The following is a 15,015-nucleotide window of genomic DNA, read 5'->3' as shown; positions in this document are numbered from 1 at the left end:
GGTTGTCCTCATTTCTTTCGATTCTTTTTTCTTTTTTCCTCTCTGCTTCATTTATTTCTACCATTCTATTTTCTACCTCACTTATCCTATCTTCTGCCTCCGTTATCCTACTGTTGATTCCCTCCAGAATGTTTTTGATCTCAGTTATTGCATTATTCATTATTGATTGGCTCTTTTTTATTTCTTCTAGGTCTTTGTTAAACATTTCTTGCATCTTCTCAATCCTTGTATCCAGGCTATTTATCTGTAACTCCATTTTGTTTTCAAGATTTTGGATCATTTTTACTATCATTATTCTGAATTCTTTTTCAGGCAGACTCCCTATTTCCTCCTCTTTTGTTTGGTTTGGTGGGCATTTACTCAGCTGCCGAGTATTTCTCTGCCTTTTCATCTTGTTTAGATTGCTGTGTTTGGGGTGGCCTTTCTGTATTCTGGCAGTTTGTGGTTCCTCTTTACTGTGGAGGTTCCTCCCCATGAATGGGGTTGGACGAGTGGCTTGTCAAGGTTTCCTGGTTAGGGAAGCTTGTGTCAGTGTTCTGGTGGGTGCAGCTATATTTCTTCACTCTGGAGTGCAATGAAGTGTCCAGTAGTGAGTTTTGAGATGTCTATGGGTTTGGTGTGACTTTGGGCAGCCTGTATATTGAAGTTCAGGGCTGTGTTCCTGCGCTGCTGGAGAACTTGCATGGCATGTCTTGCTCTGGAACTTGTTGGCCCTTGGGTGGTGCTTGGTTTCAGTGTAGGTATGGAGGCTTTTTGATGAGCTCCTGTCGATTAATGTTCCCTGGAGTCAGGAGTTTTCTGGTGTTCTCAGGATTTGGACTTAAGCCTCCTGCTTCTGGTTTTCAGTCTTATTCTTAGAGTAGCCTCAAGACTTCTCCATTTATACAGCACCAATGATAAAACATCTAGGTTAATGATGAAAAGTTTCTCCACAGTGAGGGACACCCAGAGAGGTGTCCCTCTATTTAGAAATAGGAGAGTGAAAAGGGGGAGAGAGTAATCAAGCCAGTAATCACACCCTTAAGTAAAGATAGGTATTGAAGATTGAATTATTAAAGGTACAAAATTGATAACAAATACCAAAAAGCAAAGATTAAAAATCTAGAGTAGAGGTCAGACTCTCAAAAATACAATATTAAAAAAAACAAAACAAAATCACAAAATTATAAAAAATATATATGAAGTTTGCTTTAAAAATAGGGTCTTTTTTTTTTTTTTTTTGTAATAGTAGGTTATAAAAATGAAAATTAAAGGAGTAATAGAGGGCTTAAAATTTTTAAAAAATTTTTTAATTTAAAAAATGATAATAGTAAAAATCTATCTAGGAATTTCTCTGGAGCTGTTGTGGGCAGTGTGGGGTCAGTTCAGTTTCAGATAGTTCCTTGTTCCAGCTTATACTTCTCAAGATCTATAGGCCCCTTCCAATGTAGTTGGTGCTAACTACAGGGTTTTAATCTGTTGCACCTGTCACTTCCAAAGCAGTTCCCTCTATTTTGGCTTCTGTTTTCAAGTCCCTTCAGTGTCTAATTTCTGCCCTGACACAAGGGGGTGAAGGTGGTCACTTATTTAGGCTCACTTGTTCAATCGTGCTGTGGGGAGGGAGGAACACTGCAAACAAATATCACTGGTGTATGTGGGGAGTGCTCCCAGTGTCTGGGCCACACTGGGTTTGCCCCTGCTCACAGCATGTGTGCTTTCCAAATCTACACTGCTCAGGCTCCAGGCTGCTCTGCAGGGGAACTGTCTAAAGTGGGCCCTGGGTGCGTGTACTTCCCAGGTCTAAGCTGCTCAGGTTCAGGTTCTCAGGTACTCCACAAAGGCACAGACTTGGCTGGGCCTGCATTTTGTGCCCTTCCCACGTCCGAGCAGCTCAGGCGACCAGGTGCTTGGCAAGCACACTCTCCCCGGGTGGGGTGGTGCATCTTATCACCTCTCTTGTCCCAGCCGCTTGGTTTCCTGGGTGCGTAGCAGGAGCGTCGTCTCAGGTGTGCCATCTGTCTCCTCTGGTGCGCTGATCTCTGGCTGCAACACTCCCAGCGGATGTCAAGAGTCCAGAATCCCAGGAAGTCTTCGTTAGCAACTGGGAGCCTGCTCACAGTTTGGTAGAGGATGCCGTCTCAGGGGCGAGATTGCCCCTTTCCGGCTCTGGCTGCCTCCCACCTGCCTGCCTGCCTGCCTGCCTGCCTCCCTGCCTCCAGTGGGGGATGAGCCGGTTTGCAGCCGGCTAACTCTCCTCTGGTATTCGCTCAGTCCTTTGTTCTGTGAGCCACCGGCAGTGCCTTAGGTTAGAGATTTTCATGGGAAAGTTCTGTCTCTCTCTCTTTCCTCTTTTTTTTTTTCTCTCTCTCTCTCTGGCTATCCCACAGTTTGGGTTGCTGTCTCACGTTAGCTCCCTCAGATTGAACCTCAGGGCATTCAGCCCCGGTCCTTACCCTAAGCAACTGCAGCCCACGCCTCCCTGTTCAGCCCCCACTTGCTGGTGGTGGATGCGAGCGTCTGGGCTACTTTCTCTGCTAGGAGTTGCTGTTAGGCACATAATCTGTGGGTTTTATTTATATATTTATTTTTCCTCCCAGTTATGTTGCCCTCTGAGATTCCAAAACTCCCCACAGACCCGCCGGTGAGAGAGTTTCCTAGTGTTTGGAAACTTCTCTTTTAAGACTCCCTTCCCAGGATGGGTCTCTGTCCCTAATTCTTTTGTCTCTCTTTTCATCTTTTATATTTTGTCCTAACTCCTTTGGAAGACAATGGACTGACTTTCTGGGTGCCTGATGTCCTCTGCCAGCGTTCAGAAGTTGTTTTGTGGAAGTTGCTCAGCGTTCAAATGTTCTTTCGATGAATTTGTGGGGGAGAAAGTGGTCTCCCCATCCTATTCTTCCGCCATCTTCTACTGGTAACTATTGAAAAAGATAAACAGCCCAGGAGAAAAACACAATGAATAAACATTTCAAGGAAAAAAACTACAAATGGCCAATGAACATTTTTAAAGTATCCCAACTTCATTCATAATATAATAAATGCAAATCAGAACAAGATACTAATTTTAATGTATTTGATTGGCAACAACTAAAACTTTTGATAACCAGTGCTTGTGGAATTTTAGAAAACAAGTCCTCAGACACTTTTATTGGCATAATATGTACAAGCTTTCTGGAAAATAATTTGGTAATTTCATTCAAAATATAAGACACATATATCCTTTAACCCAGTCCTCACTGCTTAGGATTCTCTCTGTGGATATGCTGGCAAGACTTCTTAAGATAAATGTTGACGAGAAGAACCAATTCTGACTTTATGTTGTAATCATTTCTTTGACTTGCTTTTCATTGCGAATGCAAAAAAGTCACATACTTTGCCTTAGCACCTCATCTCCGATTCATTGGCCTGTTGTGTGGCCAGCAAAACAAGCCTGGACTCAGTAACATAAGTACATAGGTATTCTTGTAATATTATTTGTAACAGTAAAATCAAAACCTACAATAAACAAACAAGGAAAACTCTAGCAACAGTCAAAATTACCATGATAGGAAACTGATTAAATAAATTGTGGCACATTCTAACAAATGACATTTTTAGCAGCCCAGAAATATATTATATATTATATTATGGGCTTCCCAGGTAGCAGCAGTGGTAAAGAACCCACCTGCAAATACCACCTGCAAGTATAGGAGACATAAGAGATGCAGGTTTGATCCCTGGGTCAGGAAGGTCTGGAGGAAGGCATGGCAACCCACTCCAGTATTCTTGCCTGGAGAATCCCATGGACAGAGGAGCCTGGCAGGCTACAGTTCATACGGTTGCAGAGTTGGACACAACTGAAGTGACGTAGCATGCATGCATATTATATTACACTATATTATATTTTATATCTTCCTTTTAGGGAACTAACCCCATAATATATTAAATGTAAAAGCAAAGTAAGTAACTGTATACTATGATCTTTTGTGTTAAAAACAGGCAAAAAAGAGACAGAAATAAGTATATGTAAATAATTTTGTATGTTTTGAAGGATTCACAAGAAACTAAGAAAGGCATTTTAGCCTTGGGTAAATGAACTAAGAAAAGGAGGGTGGCTCTCAATATTCACTTTTTATTTTATAACTTTTTGAAAGTGAAAGTTGCTCAGTAGTGTCCGACTCTTTGCAACCCCATGGACTGGATAGTCCATGGAATTCGCCAGGCCAGAATACTGGAGTGGGTAGCCTTTCCCTTCTCCAGGAGATCTTCCCAACCCAGGGATCAAACACAGGTTTCCCGTGTTGCAGGCGGACTCTTTACTAGCTGAACCACAAGGGAAGCCAGCCCCCCAAAAAGGGAACTTTTTGTAGCATGAATTTTCTAATCTCATAGATGTGTTTCTTTTAATTCAACAAACTGTTCCATGTAGACATTCAAGGTTGGGAAAATGTTTGCTTCTCTGTGCTTTTCTATAGAATAAGAGCAAATCCCATTCTATTTTTAAAAATATTGTGGTGAGTCAAAAATGGGTTTGTATATCTATATCCACTGACACAGAAAACTATACATATTTCCTTTTTTAATTTAAAAAAACAAATTGCAATACAACGTGCATAGTATGATCCTACTTACGTAAAATTATGTGTTGGCACCTGTGGGTAATTACATTAAGAAATGTCTGGAAAGATTATCAAAGTGCATATACATTCTGCTTTGCAACCATTCTAAATTGCCTTAATTTTCTCAGAATGAGGATGCATCATCTTTGAACACAGAAGATAACAATTTTTTAATATAAATTCTGACATCTACTTGATATTTCTGCAAACTGGAAGCTGTAATGGAAATGGGAAAAGGAAAAGAAAATGATTTAAATAAAGTTATGCACACTAAGAGACTGCCTACTAAAGCAGCCCTGTGCAAAAGAGAGCAGTGACCCGAAACTGGGAGTCTATACCTGGAATTCAGCAAGGAGAACAAAGTGTTCCCTAGGGCAGGAGTGAAACCTGAGCTGGTTAGCTTTAGCATAAACAAAAGTGGGTCTGCAGGCACTAACCCTGCCACAACAACAACAAAAAAAAGAAAACTGGAAAAAAAAAAAAAAACTTTTAAAGATGTACATCCATCAAAAAAACAAAAAAAAGAACCCTCCATTAATAAGCCAGGTAGCCTTGCTGCTTAGAACATTTTCACTGCAAACCATGGATTCACATCTCCATACTAAAGCAGGTATGATTTTGGATAAAGCTGAAAATACATAGCATTTTGGTAAGTACATATGAATACAGATAAATATTAAAAAAAAAAAAACTCTAGAAAAGTAAGCACAGAAGCACTGAACAGGGGTGACTAGAATCAGGATGAAGAAAGTGGTCAAAGAGGGCTCTAACCTTGTCTATAATGTTTCAATTTTCTAGTAAAAGGAAAGTATTCACATGTTGTGATTAAAATACACATAAAATTCACATTGTAGCCATTTTTAAATGCACAATTCAGTAGTATATTAAAGTCGCAGTATTACACAAACTTCACCACTCTTCATTTCTAGAACTTTTTCATCATCCGAAATAGAAACTCTGCACCCATTCAATAACTCCCCATTTCCCTTCCCCCTACCTCTGATAACCAATATTTTTCTGTCTATGAATTTACCTATTAAAGGTAACTCATATTAGTAGAATCATAAAATATTTGTTCCTTTTAACAGGCTTATTATATTTAGCATAGGTTTCTCAACTTTCATCCATGGTATAGCATATGTCATATTTTCCACCCTTTTTAAGGCTGAGTAGAATTCCATTATGTGGATATGCCACATTTTGTTTATCCATTTATCTGTTGATGAACACTTGATTTCTACTTTTGGCTATTATGAATAATACTATAAAGATTGGTGGATAAGTATCTGTTTGAGTTTCTGCTTTCAATGCTTTGGGGAAAATATCTAGGAGTAGAATTGCTGGTTCATATGGTAAGTCTACCTTTTTGAGGAACTGCCAAACTGTTCTCCACAGCAGCTACATCATTTTAAATTCCCATGATTGAGGGTTCCAATTTCTCCACATCCTTGCCAAAACTTGTTTCCCACCCCACCTTCTTTCCTAAAATAATAAGCCACTGTAATGGGTGTGAAATGGTATCTCACTGTGATTTTGATTTGCATTTTTACATATTATTTTTTCATGTACTATAAATTTTTAATTAAAAATTATTTCAGAAAAAGAAAGTAAGGGATCAGGATTTCTTTTCTTGATTCATAGACAAGAGATATTTTTTCTTCATTGCTAAACTCTGTGGCAATGCTTGCTCCTTGGAATAAAAGCTATGACAAACCTAGACAACGTATTAAAAAGCAGAGACATTACTTTGCCAACAAAGGTCTGTCTAGTCAAAGCTATGGTTTTTCCAGTAGTCATGTATGGGTGTGAGAGTTGGATCATAAAGAAGGCTGAGCACCAAAGAACTGATGCTTTTGAACTGCGGTGTTGGAGAAGACTCTTGAGTGTCCTTTGGACTTCAAGGAGATCAAAGCAGTCAATCCTAAAGGAAATTAGTTCTAAATATTCATTGGAAGGACTGATGCTGATATTGAAACTCCAATACTTTGGCTGCTTGATGTGAAGAGTTGAATCATTAGAAAATACCTTGATGCTGGGAAAGACTGAAGGCAGGAGGAAAAGGGGACGACAGAGGATGAGATGGTTGGATGGTATCACCAACGTAACACACATGAGTTTGAGCAAGCTCCAAGAGATGGTGAAGGACAGGGACGCCTGGCGTGCTGCAGTCCATAGGGTTCCAAAGATCTGGATTCAACTGAGTGACTGAATAACAACAAAACACTGTGGAGATTGAGGCCAGGGCTGTCTTGCTCACTGTTGCATTCCTAACCCCTAACAAGGTGCCTGGCACCTAGTGGGAACTCATTTATTAGAGTATACACTTGAGGAATAAATGGCTGCATTATCCTCCCAATTTATGTATGATAGAGGGGAATAAGTCATGAAGAAGTGTCACCTTGAAAAACAGACACACAAATATTATTCAGCCATAAAAAAAGAAGAAAATCCTACCATTTGGGACCATATGGATAGATCTTGAGGGCACTATGCTAAGTGAAATAGTTGTACAGAGGAAGATAAATACTCTATGATCTCACTTACACGTGAAATCTAAAAACACCAAACTTACAGAAAATAAGAGTAGAATGGGGGCTGCTGGTGTCTGGGGGCTGGGGAAGATGTTGGTTAAAATTACAACCTTTCAATTATAAGATGAATAAGTTCCAGGGATCTAATGCATAGCATGATGACTACAGATAACAATACTGTATAATATACTTGAACATTTCTTTACTGTTCTCACCATAAAAACAAAAACAAAATGGTTATTATGTGACATAAAAGATGTGCTGTGCTATGTGTTAAATAAAAAGTCAGTTGTCCCTGACTCTTTGTGACTCAATGGACCATAGACTGCCAGCCTCCTCTCTCCATGGGTTTCTTCAAGCAAGAATACATGGAGTGGGGCATGGGGTGGATTTGCCATGCCCTCCTCCAGGGAATCTTCCTGACCCAGAGGTTGAACCCAAATCTCTTACGTCTCCTGCACTGGCAAGTGGGTTCTTTATCACTAGTGCTACCTGGGAAAAGATGTGTTAACTAACCTTATTGTGGCAAACACTTCTCAACATATACATACATCAAAACATCACACATTTAAAACTTACACAATGTTATATGTCAATTGTATCTCATTAAATCTGGAAAAAATAAGTCACCCAGAAGAAAAAGAAAAATACACATACATACTAATTTCTGAAAAAGACATCATCATAAATTTGGAAGTCTTGAGTAAACAGCCTACTTCAAGAAAGATCCAGGATGGCCAAGAAAACATAAGTGACACTACTTATGGCTTTAAGAAAGGCAACTTCAGGGCCAGTATTCCTCCATTTAGGTTGCCAGCTAAGGACAAGGAACTTTGCAAGTGTGCTCACATTACATTCCCAGGGATTCTATATTTCTTGAGTTTCAGGCAGGATGGCTGATGAGAAAGATACATACAATCAGAAAACTGCTGTACCCCTAAAGTCTTATCACTATTTATATGCTTGAAAGTCAGCTACTAATATTAATCACTTTATCATATTTTCTGCAACAGAGGTAGATATTTGAATTTTTTCCAATTAGTTCATATATCCATGAATGAACATCACTTATTGTAGATAGCAACCATCCATTTGCTTTTCCCTAGCTAAAGAAGATGCAAGCCAGTCATCTTGTTCTCAAATCCCTTTGCACAAGTTTAAAATGCAATAAACTACTCTCTCTACTCCCCAAGAGTAGAGAGTCTCAAAGTCACTGAACTATTGCCTCCACAAGCCCCTGATAACCTTTGTAGTGAAGGAAGGAGGGAGAGAGCTAGTTGATGCTGACAGAAGGGCACCAAGATGGGAGTTGCCTGCATTCCTTTCCTCCTTGAGTTACCCATGTAAATTCTCCATGCATGAGTCAATTGTAGAGCACAGGAGATGGCCGAGACTTCAGTCCCTTGCTATCGCTCCCCAAAAAGCTCCTCTAGACAAGGATCTCCCAACAACAAAAGGCTATATGTTAGACTACCCCTGGCAGGGACTGATGGGGATGTCCTGGGAGAAAGAGTTGAGACTGACCCCTCCTACATTAGAGAGTGCACAGGGGAGGCTTCAGAAAGCAAGGATGTTCCCAGTCCAAGTAAGAGAGCTGGCATCTGGACTCCTGACACATTGGGAGAACTGTTACTAAAGTAGCAAAAACCAGAAGAAAATGAGCCGACAACTCTTCATACAAAGTCTTGCAGAGAACATTCTTTCTCCCTTCTCCTCATCCTTACTTAGCAGGAGCAAGAGCTAAGGCGAGAAACCTAAAGACGCAAGTGAGTGCAAGAATTATTTAGGGGGTAAAAGAGACAGGATTTATTGAGAGCATAAAGCTCAGATTTCTGACTTGAGCAATTACTGGCTGATCACTGAAGGAGGGAACACAGAGAAGAAACAGGCTTTATTTCTGGAGAACAGGGTAGGGGACACGTATTTTTGAGTTCACTTTTGGGCAGACTCAACTTGAGATGCCCGTGGGGCTCAACAGACATTTGGATATATACATCCGGAACTCTGAAGACAGGGCTGGGCTGAAGATAAACATATGGGAGCCACCACCATAAAAAGTGTCATTAAAGCATGCAAATGGTTGAGATTGTGTAGGGAGAGTATGCGAAGGTCATGAGGAACTCTATGATTTAAGGAGTAAGTTAGAGGACTTACTAAGTAAGTCAGCTAAGGAAAATGAAAAGAAGTTGTAACAGAGGTGCGAGTCACAGAAACCCAGAAAAGAAGTTAAACTAAATGTTTGATGGCATTTGGTGAAGATAAAAAACTTAATGAATCCCTTCACAAGGATGATTTCAAACATACCATCAGAACATCCGAAATCTGTTGGCCACTGGCCTGTGGGTTTTCGATGCAGTGGACCCCACAATAGCAGCATTGACATCACCTAGGATCTCGTTAAAAATGAATTTGGGCGGCCCCACCTCATACCTACTAAATCAGGAAGTCTGGGGTGGGGTCCAGGAGTCTGTTTTTACAGGCCTCCTGGGTGATTCTGATCCTCACTAAAGCTTGAGAATCGCTGCTCTAGAAGGTGCTTAGATAGCACCTGATAGCCATTCCTTTAGGAACCAATCCCCTTTCTGATAAACTCATTTTCCTTTGGATCTGTTAATACCATGTTGCCAAACTGCTAGAGCCTGAGCAGCAAGATTGGGTCAATAGTCCACATTTATTGTAACACAATTCCTATCCTATACCAACTACGGACCACTTCTCCTTCCACTGGGTTATCTTTTTTGCTCTTCATCACAACTAATTATTCACAATGTCTGCTCCTTCACTGCTTCTCTTGGTGCATTTTTTTTTCCCTTGGTGCATTTTTTTTTACAATCTCTGATCCTGCTATCAACTGAACAAATCTCTAAATCTCAGTTTAAAATCCTGAGTGACATGGATTGTTGGTGAAACCTGCAAATTGGTACAGTTTAGTATTCTGCCTCACTTATCGAAACAGTAAAAGCGCCTTCGACTCAGTATTTCCACTTCTGGGAAGTGATCCTAGAGAGGGGCCTGCACGTGTGCACAAAGAAAGGGGCCTTTCTCCCCCTACTCAACCAAAGGCCAGCTGACCCACCCTCAGCCACTCCCCTCTACCTAACCGCACCCCGCCAGTCCAAGCCTGGGTCCCATCCTCAAAGGGCCTCTCCGGGTGAGTCCGTTGAAGCCCTTTACGGTGATCAGAAAGGCTTATTCACACCTCACTTCACACTGGAATCAGTTGGAAGCAGCGGGGAAAGCCCTCACAGCCTCAGCGTCCCGCACGACCGGCCCCAACACCAGCCCAAGCCTGCTGCGACTTGATCTTTTCCCCTTCTCCGTTTTCTCCTCGGGAAGGGAGGGCCAGGGCCACTGCCAAGTACCGTGACGGCGGCCCTCCGGCCGCCGCCGGCCGCCCGCCGCCAGGGGGCGGGCCCCCGGAGGGCAGGGGGCGGGGCCGGCGGGGAGGGAAGGGGCGGGGCCGGTGGGCTGATAGCTCCGGTCGTCGTCGGCCCCTACCTCAGCAGCAGGAACCGAAGTCGCTGCCGCTTGGCTCACTGGTCGCCCGCGCGCTGTCTCGGCCGGTCCCGCAGCCATGGAGGACTTCATTGTGATCTCGGACGACAGCGGCTCCGAGAGCTCCGGGGGGACCCGCCCGAGCCGGGCGCGGAGGCTCCGCCGGGCCCTGTCCCGGACCCCCGGCGCGCTGCCCCGCCGGACTGTGGTGAGTGAGCGAGCCGCCGCTCGCCGAGCCCCGCTGCGGCCGGAGCCGTCTGCCGCTCGTACATCCCTCGGCCCAGCCCGCTGCTTTCCGCGGCTCCGCCGCCCGCCCCCGGGCGCCTTACAGCTGCAGCCGCTTCCCGCCTTCCCGATGCGTCCCGCCCGGAGGAGCGCGGCGGGCCCCGGGTTGAGACGCTGGGCCTCCCGGGCTCCGCGCTCAAGCCCGAGAGCGGCTGAGGCTGGAGAGTGGCCGCCGGGCACATGGACGAGGTCCTGGCGCGCCAGGTGCGGGGGTCGCTGGAGCCCACAGCCGCGGCGGTCCTCAGGCCAGGCCGCGGGCTGCCCTGAGCCTTGGGCGGGGGCCAGGGACACACGGGGTCCTCTGGAGAGACCCGGACCTCGAGGAGGGCGTGCGGGAGCGCGTAATTGTTTGGCCTGTGGTGTGTACAGATGTGTGCAGGGAGGTAACAGGAGCCCGGGCGGGGAGGGAGGGAAGCTGGGGCCTGGGCCCGACGGTGGCCAAGCTCCAGGGCCTGGCAGTCGAGCGAGGGGCAGGATTTTGGAGTTGTGCGGGAGGGCAGTTTATGGCGCTTCGCAAACATTTACCAAGCTCTAAAGGAATAGGGAGGGAAACATCCACGATTTCTTTACCCCTTGGGCTCGTTAGTCTTTGTCCTTCTGCCTAAAGTGGTGAATAAAACATCTATGGTTCCTGCCTTTCTAGAATCCTCCACAGATATTTATTGAGCCCCTACTATGGGCCAGGTGTACTAAGAGCTGGGGATACGATGAAGAACACAACATCCTGGCTTGTCATAGAAGGTGATAGAATCAACAAGTAGTTATAGAATACTCAAAGGATGGAAGGTGGGCGGGGCTTTTTCTGTATCAGGAGACTCTCAACATCAGACTTCCAACAATCTTCCTAGCCTTCTAATTAGCCACACCCCAGAAATAAAAGAATTGTTATTTGTAGTGTTATTTGTAAACGCCTTTCTTCCTATGTAAGTACTTAATCAAGACAAGTTCAGCTTCTGCTCCTCCAGTCCCCTTCCCAGCGTTTTTAGTCCCTAAGCCTCCACTGTGAGCCACTTCTGTGTCTCAGGTATAGTGTTAAATCTAGGAGGTCACTATAAGAATGAATGGCATGTAAAACCAATTAACTTACACTGCTGTGTTGCCATGGTTCAAGCAAGAGGAATTCCCTATAACTTTCAGTAAAGAATTTAGAAGAGATGGACAGACAAGAGATTTGCAAGGTAAAAGTGACTGGATGTCCCTAGTACAGTGTGGGGGACATACTAGATATATTTGTTGGATGAAAGAATGGTTGACGGAATGGGGAAGAGAGCAGTTCAGACAGTCGTTTGATGGTGAGAGTGAATATAACAGAAGCAGACTTGAGGTGGCAGAAAAGCTGCATTCAGTTTGGACCTCAGAGGACTTGAACTCTGGAGAACAGTCAGGATTGGAGGGATTTGGTAATCATCTAAATAGAAAAAAGCACTGAAGGTCTAATTAAGATTGAGATAATCAAGGGAAAGAATGTAAAAAGAAAAAAGGTGGAAGAAAAAAGTACTGCAGAATAACCCTCAACTGCCTCTCCTAGTTTTTCCTCTTCCCTCCTCCTCCTTCTCTCAGTCCCCCTTTAACTTTGTACTTCATACCAACTTTGCTTTTTCCTCCCAAGGGGTGTCCACCTCCGGTCATCCTGAGCCAGCTTCCTTCTTCAAGTGTCCAAATGTCATCCTTAGCCAAGTCTGTGGTATGTGCTATAACCCTTCTTGCACATACATAGGGGTGCTCACAAAATTCCCCTCCTCCTCTGTGACCACTCAATCAAGCATTTTGAGTTGGAGCCGTTTAGAACTGAAGAGAAGTGAAAGGCATGTTCCAGAGTAGCACCCATTGTAAATCTCGCTTCTCCACATACTTACTCCAGCTTTCTCAGATCTCCTGGCTGGTTCTCCTTTTATGCTTCTTGCAAGTTATAAGGGTGGTAGGATAACCACACAAAATATCAGAGACATTAAGAGACTCTCAAGCACCTTTGTCCAGCTTTTCCTCAAGGCCCTGAGGTCAGAGAAACCTCTGTTTGAATCAAGAACTCCCCTAACTCTACTTCCCAATCCACCCAACAGCTCTAGAAGCTTTGGCAAGTTCTGTTGTCTCTTTCAGCTTCTGCATTTGAGAACATTAATACCCACCTGGCAGGATCATTAGAAGGTTTTTAATGAAACAATGCAAGGATAGTGCCCAGCATAAATGATAGCTTTTGCTACACTTTATGCTGTTTTCTCAAGCTTGGCAAGCAATGAAATAAAAGAAACAAGTTTTGTGGGTTTTTTTCCCTTTTTTGCAAATATTGACTGAGGGGAAACAACTTGCTTGAATTCAGGAAATCAAAAAGCCACCTCCTATGCTGAAGTTGATGTTTCTGAACTTCTGGCTCTTAACCTGGGCTTTAGACTTCAGTAAGGTGATGAAATGTGTCTGTGTTTTTTATATTTATTGCTTCCTCCTCTCCCCCCACACACACATTTATAAAAGCAGAACATGTTCAGCTAATTTTGGTTGGCCTAATTACAAAGATTGAGAAATGTATACAAAAGAAAATTTAAATTGCCATTAATCTCACCATGCAAAGATAACCAATGCTAACATTTTGAAGTATGCCTGCTTAAACATTTCTTTGTGAGTGCCAGTGTGTGCTCATACATACCCATGTGTCTCCCACATGGGAGACACATGTGTTTTTGCAAAAATGAAATCTTGCTATACTTTTTTTTTGTTCGCCTTTTTGTCTTAATATACTTTTCTACATCAACAAATATACATTTTCACCAATATTTATAATGTATTCCATTGTACAGATTTATAATTACATGTACCTTTTCCTATAAATGGGTATTATGCTGCCATTTCTAAATTTTCTCTATTATAAAACAAATCAGAAATTTCCTCATAAATAATCTTTGTACCTTTGTTCATTTGTTTGTTTAGGATAAGTTCCTCTTAGAAGTGAGATTGCTGAGTCTAAAGGTATGCCCTCTTCAGGAACTTTTGATATATATTGTCAAATTTCCTACGGAAATTGTACACCAATTATATTCGCACAGTACCCCTTTCTCTACTATTTACTCACCCCTGCTGCTGCTACTGCTGCTAAGTCGCTTCAGTCGTGTCCGACTCTGTGCGACCCCATAGACGGCAGCCCACCAGGCTCCTCCATCCCTGGGATTTTCCAGGCAAGAACACTGGAGTGGGTTGCCATTTCCTTCTCCAATGCATGAAAGTGAAAAGTGAAAGTGAAGTCGCTCAGTCATGTCCGACTCCTAGCGACCGCATGGACTGCAGCCTACCAGGCCCCTCCGTCCATGGGATTTTCCAGGCAAGAGTACTGGAGTGGGGTGCCATTGCCTTAGATACCGTCAATTTACCGAATATGTAAATAATTATGGAACACTTAGTATATGCCAGACACTCTTGTTGGCATATAGTTGCTAAGAATACAGCTAAAAATACAAAACCAAGTCCCTGTTTTTGTGGAGATTTCATTTTAGTCAGAGGGAAACAAAGAGTAAACAATCACATAGGTGTCCTGTCAGATGATACGCAGAGTTTTAGAAAGAAAAGTAAGGCATTTTTGGTTTTTCAGTGTTTGCTGGTTTGATAGCTAGATTCTGTGAACTTTCATGGTTTAATTTTTTTTCTTTGGTTGTAGGTAGTGATTCATTCTCTCATTAAATACTTTTTGAGCACATGCTCTGCCCCTGGGTACCAAAGGTGAACAAGGTGACAGTGAACCTGTGTTCTAGTGGGGAAATAGCAATAAACTAAGAACTAAGTGAACAATATAATAGAGAACAACTTGGGTGGATTTGGGAACGTTAGATTGTGTCTTCAAAGAAGGCCTCTCTGAAGAGTTAATATTTGATCTGAGAACAAAATGACAGATTTGTTATGAGAAGATCTTGGGGAATAAAGTAACAGCAAAGGGTGTAGCAAAAGCAAAGATTAGAAATAAGAAGGAGCATGACTAACTGGAGGAATCAAAAGGCCAGTGGGGCTAGAATGTAAGAGACAGACAGAGTTGGAAGTGATGAGAAGTAGGTGGACTAGACTATATAAAGCCTGTAGATCATGATAAGGAATTTGGATTTTACTCTTATGTAACAAGAAATCTTTGAAGGGTCTTAAGCAGGGGA

The 15,015-nt window shown here is 42.9% G+C and overlaps 1 protein-coding gene across 1 annotated transcript in view; it reads left to right on the top strand.

Moving 5' to 3' along the window:
* Nucleotides 1-10,571: 10,571 nt before the first annotated feature.
* SIMC1 (SUMO interacting motifs containing 1) overlaps nucleotides 10,572-15,015 on the top strand; it is an 83,553-nt gene continuing 79,109 nt past the window's right edge. The window contains exon 1 of the mRNA XM_070377212.1: nucleotides 10,572-10,811. Coding sequence (XP_070233313.1) covers nucleotides 10,683-10,811 — 129 coding nt within the window. The 5' untranslated portion in view covers nucleotides 10,572-10,682. The remainder of the gene's footprint in view (nucleotides 10,812-15,015) is intronic.

This window comes from Bos mutus, chromosome 10, assembly GCF_027580195.1.
Source record: "Bos mutus isolate GX-2022 chromosome 10, NWIPB_WYAK_1.1, whole genome shotgun sequence".
Classification (NCBI taxonomy): domain Eukaryota; kingdom Metazoa; phylum Chordata; class Mammalia; order Artiodactyla; family Bovidae; genus Bos; species Bos mutus.
This window is presented reverse-complemented; position numbering and strand designations above follow the sequence as displayed.